The sequence below is a fragment of the Gymnoscopelus microlampas genome (genome assembly GCF_963454915.1).
Source record: "Gymnoscopelus microlampas genome assembly, chromosome: 7".
In the NCBI taxonomy this organism is placed as follows: Eukaryota; Metazoa; Chordata; class Actinopteri; order Myctophiformes; family Myctophidae; genus Gymnoscopelus; species Gymnoscopelus microlampas.
Window position 1 is genome coordinate 14,064,913 of NC_139944.1, and position 7,756 is coordinate 14,072,668.

The 7,756-nt window shown below is 39.3% G+C and overlaps 1 protein-coding gene across 1 annotated transcript; it reads right to left on the reverse strand.

Moving 5' to 3' along the window:
- LOC311048443 (macro domain-containing protein PG1779-like) lies at positions 1-864 on the reverse strand (the record flags this gene model as incomplete). The annotated part of the gene is made up of 1 exon (XM_084061702.1): positions 1-864. One exon carries the CDS (start codon positions 862-864, stop codon positions 1-3), a length of 864 nt encoding a protein of 287 aa, XP_083917828.1.
- Positions 865-7,756: the final 6,892 nt, after the last annotated feature.

Consider the following 7,756-nt stretch of genomic DNA (forward strand, 5'->3'; position numbering starts at 1 on the left):
TTAGTTTACGCCAGATTCTTTCAAAGTCAGTTTGCTCATATCATCTATGGGCCCTTTGGAAGCCCTTTCTTCCGTTTTTTCCTCTTTATCTGTAGAGGTTTGCTCTTTATCTGTGGAAGTTTGCTCCTCAGTTTGCTCTTTACCTATGAGCCCTGAAGACGAAGCCCCAGGGAAGTACAGAGGCAGATTCTTCAGATAAATCTCCTCGTCCTTTTGCAGGAACACGCAGAAGATGACCCTGTCAAACTTGTCGTGATGCACATCCAGATATTCCCTCACGGTCGCCAATGCTTCGCACGCGGCCTTCTCCCGTGGGTAGCTGTAGATGCCGGTGGAGATGCAAGGCACGGCCAGGGTGCGAATATTGTTTTGGGCAGCGAGCTCCAGGGTGTTGCTGTAGCACTCCCTCAGTCTGGCCCTGTCCTCCGCCCCGACACCTCCAAAGACCATAGGCCCCACCGTGTGGATTACATACTTTGCTGGGAGGCCATAGCCGCCTGTGATCTTGGACTTGCCCGTTTGGCAGCCATTGAGGGTAGCACACTCCTTCATCAGCTTGTGACCAGCAGCGTCATGGATGGCTCCGTCCACTCCGCCCCCCCCCAGCAAGCTCTCGTTGGCTGCATTGACAATGGCGTCTATCTCCAGCTTCGTAATGTCACCGCCATAGAGGGATATCTTCTGGTCCAGCTTCTCGTTCCTGGGGTAGCGAGGCCTTTCACTGCCATTTGACATGGGAGTGAAAACAGGGATGTCCTCCAGTGAATGATATTCATTAGGAGTCTTGTAGAACGGTCGCCTGTCCTCAACAGACAAAGACAGCAGGAAGTCCTTGGTCTCCTTCCAGGATGAGTTCAGCTTCATGGTGGCTCGCTCACTGCTGCGGAAAGATACACCCGTGTACCGTGACATCAAATATTTTATAAGCAACTGGGTTAAAGAAATTGATGACTCACTCAAAGTCCACTATATGGCAGCAAAAAGGACTGAGTTTGCTTAACAAAGGGCTAATCAGTCCTCACATTTACATAGAGAGGTGTGATGAGTACATCTGATGAAGCTTCAAAGGTTGACTGAAACCCTTTGATAAAGAAAACAGAGGGTGGTCATCAATGTAAATAGCACAAATCATGAGTTCCTCTCTTTTACTGATTCCCCAGGCAAGTAAGACAGTTGCTGGAATCCAAAAAGCAAGTTTGTAAGCAACATAGATAAGATAAATAAGATAATATAAAGTTGAGTCGCAGTATTTTTCCCTGACTGTGAAAAACCAAAGGTCACCAGACTTAAGCAATGGCTAAATGTAAATGAGTCAAAATCATTTGTCTGTAACCTTTTCTAAGTAGACTTATATGATATTCTGATATAAAACTCAAAACCTGTTGAATATACTTAAGATACATTGTACAAAGGATTTCTACTTTTACTGCTTTAATAAAAACTAGACTAAAAGATTTACAGATCAAAGATCAATTCTAGGTATTAAAATAGTAGACAATAGTCTTTCTTTAAGTTTCTTTTCATAGAACTATATTTTAGTATAGATAAGTCACAGTGGACAAATGTTTATTTACACTGAAGCTCCAAAAAATAACCTGTATTTTAAATAGGACTGTATGAGTGTAACTTTGGTTTGCATTGATTTAATGGAATACCTTTTGGTCTTATTTTAATGTGTGTGAAATATTGAATGTGGATAATTGAACGAAGATTTGTTTAACTAATGAAATTAAGTAACAAATGTATTTTTTATGATATATGCTTAAAAACTGAATACTGTTGTGCCTGCATACTAATTTGTCACACACCTCCCGGCTGCTGCTGGGAGATAGAGCTTCTAATTGGATGATCGTTCTGTCAATGAAAGGCGGGTGTTAAGACCCCGCCCCGGAGGCAGTAATGTGGATAGTATATATGCCACTAACATTAGACAGAAACAGAGCGCAGTACAACATTGTCCTTGTATCTTGTTCGCCTTTATGACAATAAAAGAAATTGTTATAAACCCACTTTTGCAGAAACTGGAGCGTTGTTCATCATTTTAATACTCAGGAGATGATAGTGTTTTCGTTGGATAAACTTTGACCATTTACCACATCCGCTTTACCTGTTGTCAGAGTACTCATTGTCAGAGTACTTAGTGCAGTACCCATTTTATGTCGTCATATTGATCACATCAGAGATCTCCATATATGGGCAATTGGGCATACTGTATGGAGGCCATCTATGACGTCAGTACTATTACGTCTTGATATTGATGACATCAGGGCTCCATATATGGGGATTTAAAGTCGATATGTGGGGGACAATGGACAGATACAAGATGGACTAGACCGGGCACAGGCCTACTCAGGAACGATCCAGTTCACCCTGGGCAAGACCTGGGATGTTGGTTGTCTAGGAAGTTGACAACCGGAAATGGTTGAATTTGGCGGAAGTACCGCCCAAGGAAATGACGTTGATGCTTTACAAATCTGTTAACATTCTCTGTGAATGAAACAAGTGTTGTGATTGGTCAAAAAAAATAGTTTCCGGGGGAAACGGAAATCCTGTCCACTCAGGACTTCCTAGACACTCGCTGCTTTAGGTCGTGACCAGGCTCTTCTTTTCGCAGATGAGTGAGGCTGGGACCGAGGTTAGTTAGGAACGCATGTCCCACCCATTTATGCAATACCCATTGTCAGAGACCCGTTGTGTCTGTCGTTCTGGCAGTCTGTCTGTGTCCCTTTTATGCCATGTATAGAGATCTCTGTATCTGTCTGTGTCTGCCATCAGCCTGGCGGATATAATGAGTGGCTGGGTCTGAAATCACTCCCTAATCACTATAGTGCACTATATAGTCACTATATAGTAGTGTGAGTATGCCATTTTATAGTGGTGTCCGGATGTGCAATGATAATTATATTATACCCTATGTCCCTATAGTGGACTCATCCTATCCCACAATGCATTGTGAAAATCAGGGGACAACCAATGGTCACTATCGCAAATGTTAAATACCCTCATGCATAGTGCTTACAGAAAGTGCAGGTGTTTTATCTAACAAAATGTGTTTGATGTCACAGATGAGTCCACTATAGTCCTCTATAACTCTGAATGAGTGAGTGAGTTTGGACACAGTCCTGTTTGCAAAAGAAATGCAGACTTTATTGGCAAAAAGCTTTAACATTTGTGAATGCATGAAGATTTTATGTTTTACAGGTGAACTAATTAAATAGATGTAGACAACAAAGACATGTCTCAGGCAGAACTTATCAAAGAAATTGACCAGTTACAAAATGAGACCTCTGCTGGAAGTAAAGGTTTGTCAATTTAGTTTTAAATATGCTTTTTTTTCTTTCTTTTTTTTTTCTTTTTTTTCTTTTCTTTTATCCCACGATTTTTGTAACCCCTATTTTTTCACCCAGTGCCAATGCCTAAGCTTGTAATCCTGGGCACTACCTTCCCTCTGCCAACCTAGGGAGGCCAGGGCCGAGCTCATGCCTCCTTCAATGCATGATAGCCAACTGACCTTCTTATCACCTGACAGGGGAGAGTTTCCCTAGTTGGACGTAGCGCGTGGAAGGAACACGTTATTCTAACCAGTTCCCTTCCCCTCCATCAGGCGCCCCGGCTGGCCAGGGGGAGGCAGTATAGTGACCAGGATTACTGCATGTTTTTTGTGAGGGTACCTACCCTAGGAGACACGGGGAGAACATGCAAACTCCACACAGAAAGGCCCTTAAATCTGCTTTCTGGCAGATTTTGAGCCCATTGAATAACATACTAGAGTCTCTACCCTCTTAAAAAGAAAGATGAGAATTTGGTCTTTTGTTCCTCAATGAGACCTATGTTGCTTTTGAATGACATTTATGAACCTCCTTTTTTATGAACATTACCAAACTCCACCCCACAATACCCTGCCTCCCAGATGCTGAAAAACTGGTCCACGCCCTTGTCTCCTCCAGGCTGGAATGGATTTACTGCAATACACTAATCGGGATCCTAGCAAGAGCCTCCAGAGGCTTCAAAACATTCAAAACAGCACTGCTAGGATCCTTATGAGAGTGTGAAAATACAACCATAATGCGATCTTAATTATGTTGTTACCGTAGTGTTTTTTGGCCGTTGCAAATTTTATGCCAATGTTTTTAAACCCTGTAGCAATTTGAGATTTGTCAAAATGTAAAGTGCGTTACAAATAAAATGTATTAGTATTATAATATTATTATTATGAAACAAAGCATGGTTGCCTCGCTGCAAACTGCAGGTTGCAGCATAGCATCTTGCATCAATTAGAATAACCTGAGCAATCTTATTTCCTTTTATTTTGTACCAATAAAATAACATATTGTTTCAATATCTTTATTGTATTTTGTTGTTAAAATAGGTGTGATTAACTTTATAAACCCCACAGGTTTTAAAAAAAAAAATCTCACCTGCACAACCCACTACTTAGGACTCCATTGTTTGATTGTAGCTGGATATAATTTAGGCTACATTGTATCTATTTATTATTGAAATTCTTTATTGGGAATAGCCCCTTGAGATGTAGCATCTCGTTTTCGAGGGGATCCTAGGCACATGATACACAGTATACACATTTTCCACAAAAAAAAAAAAACAGAGGGGGAAACAAAAAATTAAACAACAAAAAGCAATTACAACAACCAATTCAACAAACAATATCAGAAATGACAAAACAAGTAAACAACAAGACAGATGACAGGATACACAACAGAACAAACAGACAGACAGGACAAACACATAACACAACAAAACAAAACAAAACAAAACAAAACAAAACAAAACAAAACAAAACATGTAAAGCATACAAATGGATCATTAAGTCAACACAGACAGATCAATATCATGAATGTCAGTATATTTTGTATGTTATAGTTATTAATTAGTTATAGACATGTACATACACTCTCAAAATAAGAAGACAGCGTATTTTTGAACAGATAAGATGAAATGGAACGAATATTTGCCGGTAGGTTATTCCAATCTGAAGGAGCATTGAACATAAAGGCTTTCTTGGCTGTTGCTTTTGAAAAAGTGGGAACAGTAAAATAGAGTTGGTAGGAATGCCTCAAGTGATAATTAGAAGAAAATGTATCCATATATTGTTTTAGATATTGTGTGTATTTGAAATGAATACATTTGAAGATAAATTGTAACCAGTGGTGCTGTCTTCTTACAGTGGGAGAGGGCAGTGTTTACATAAGGTAGGATGTAACATTGTAGGGCATTAATAGGGTACATTGTTTCTGTTTACTGTTAAAATCATGATGCCTAAGCCTACATACTGTATAAGTTAATGTCACATCACAACTTTGCACCAAGCTGCATGTACTGTATTAATAATCTAAATGTGCAAAGTAACTATAACTGTCAAATAAGTGTAGTGAAGTGCACTAAATTACAATATTTCGCTTTGAGATGCAGTGAATAGAATAAAGTATTGAGAAATGGAAATACTCAAGTAAAGTAAAATATTTTTTAAGTACAATAGCCTACTCGAGAAGCTAAATATACTTTCCAGCACTGCTGGTCGCAAATGTAATCTAAAAAGGTGCAAGAGTATTTAAGAACTCATTTGGGTGGGGGAGACCCAATAGCCAAGTGGTTAGGGTGCATGCACTCTAACCACTTGGCTACATAAAATCAACACACACCAATCAATTTGATTGGTGTGTGTTGATTTTATGTATTTCCCCTAATAATAAAGTAATTACCTTGACCTAGAATGTCTAAAGTGTATCAACAGTGAGATGCCGCGTGATGAACACTTTAAATGTGTGCTGTGCGTGCACGCGCGCGTGTGCGTGTGCGTGTGTGTGTGTGTGTGTGTGTACTTGTATTTCTATACTTGTGAGAGCCAAATGTCCATATAAGTATATAGAATTTGAGAAATGGATATTGTAAGTAGCATTTCCTGGTTAGGATTCAGATCAGGCATTCAAATGTTAGATTTAGCGGTTATGCTTGTCTGATGTATACTTGGTTGCGCGTCAGTGTTGTGCACTGAAAATAGCAGATCTACTAGTTCACAATGAGTCGCAGCGTTGTGAGCTTGAATATCCGTTATTCTCAGCTTTACAATTAGGGTTAAAAATGGCAAATGATTGTAAGAATATCATTCTTAAAATTGAAATATTGATGTCCTCACAAGGATAGCAATTCTGTGTGTGTGTGTGTGTGTGTGTGTGTGTGTGTGTGTGTGTGTGTGTGTGTGTGTGTGTGTGTGTGTGTGTGTGTGTGTGTGTGTGTGTGTCCTTATCTTTTCTCTCAATGTGTTTTTCCACCAGGTGACCTTCAGTCCATCTCACAATCTCTCTAACTCCTGATAAGCTAGAAAGCATTAGCATGTTGTTAACAGAGGCCAATTAGTTTCATCTGCATGATCCCATGTTGGGCACTAATATGTCATTTAGGAATTTGAGGTTGTATGGGTCCATCACTTTGTGTTCTGTGTTGGACACTCGTTGGTGTGATATGTTGTCTGTTCAACACTCGTTTGTCAATAGTGATGGTCACTCGTCGTCCTAAAATACTTTGTTGTTTTGTCTGTGCCTGGGTTCTGTAGGTCATTTTCAGTGATAACAAAACTTTGTTTTGTATTTTGTGCGTGTGTGTGTATGTGTGTGTGCATGTGTGTCTCAGCCTTAAGCATTTTCTGTTTTTAACAGGGAATGATAGGTAAGAATTGGGTATCCTTTACATTGTCTCACATATATATTTCATGTTAAACACACTAAATGTGAGTGCCACCCCCTTTTTTATAATAGGCTTTGTTTTTGTTTAGATAAGTTGTTTCCGTTGTTTAGGTATAGTGAGTTTTGGTTTTATGTATTTTGATTTGGCACACACCATTATTTACCCTGTTGTTGTTTTTTTTTAACACCAGACACATGACTTAAACGTAAATAAAACACTGAATTGAATTCCCTTTATCACTTTATCAGCTTCATCAGTTTCCCCCACTTATACTATAGTATAGTCCCTTAAACCCCTAGACCAGTGGTTCTCAACCTGTGGGTCGGGACCCTGGGGGTCCCACATGATTTTGGGGGGGTCCCCAGATGACAGTTAAGTGAAGATTTAAGGGTTAATTTCCTGCCAATCACGCAAAAATGCGATCTATTAAATAGCGCACTTGGCCGCCAAGATCGCATAAATGCGTTCTATTGAAAAAATTGAAAAAATATTGGAAAAAAAAATATATTATATATATATTTTTTTTTTTAAATCAATTTGACCCAAAGACCAAGGAGATATGATTTTTCGAAGGAAAAGACTCCCATTCACTTCCTTAACCACTTAATCACTTAAAAATGATGTATCTCGGCTCCTGAGTACTTTTTAAATTTCAATGAAAAATCTCTGGCAGACAACAGCAAAAAATCTGAAATAACTCTGGCAGGCGAAGTGTTTAAGACCTTTTTAATACTTAAAAAAAAATAAAGAAAAAATACCATTACTGCATCAAGAGTAATCAACAAACTATACTACAAACTAGTCAAACATTGGCCACATTGTCAAATAATATATTGAAAGAGGCAAAAATGTTGAAATAGCTGATCTACAAGCTCACAAGGCCTTGTGTTGAGTTTGTAGATCGGCTATTTTCACAATATTTATCTGTGGAACCGTGTCAAACTAAACGTAATGCCTCAACTCCTACAATTCCAAGTGCTTGTCAAGGTGGGGGGTCCCCAGTTCAAATATGATTATTTTGGGGGAGTCACGGCCTGAAAAGGTTGAGAACCAC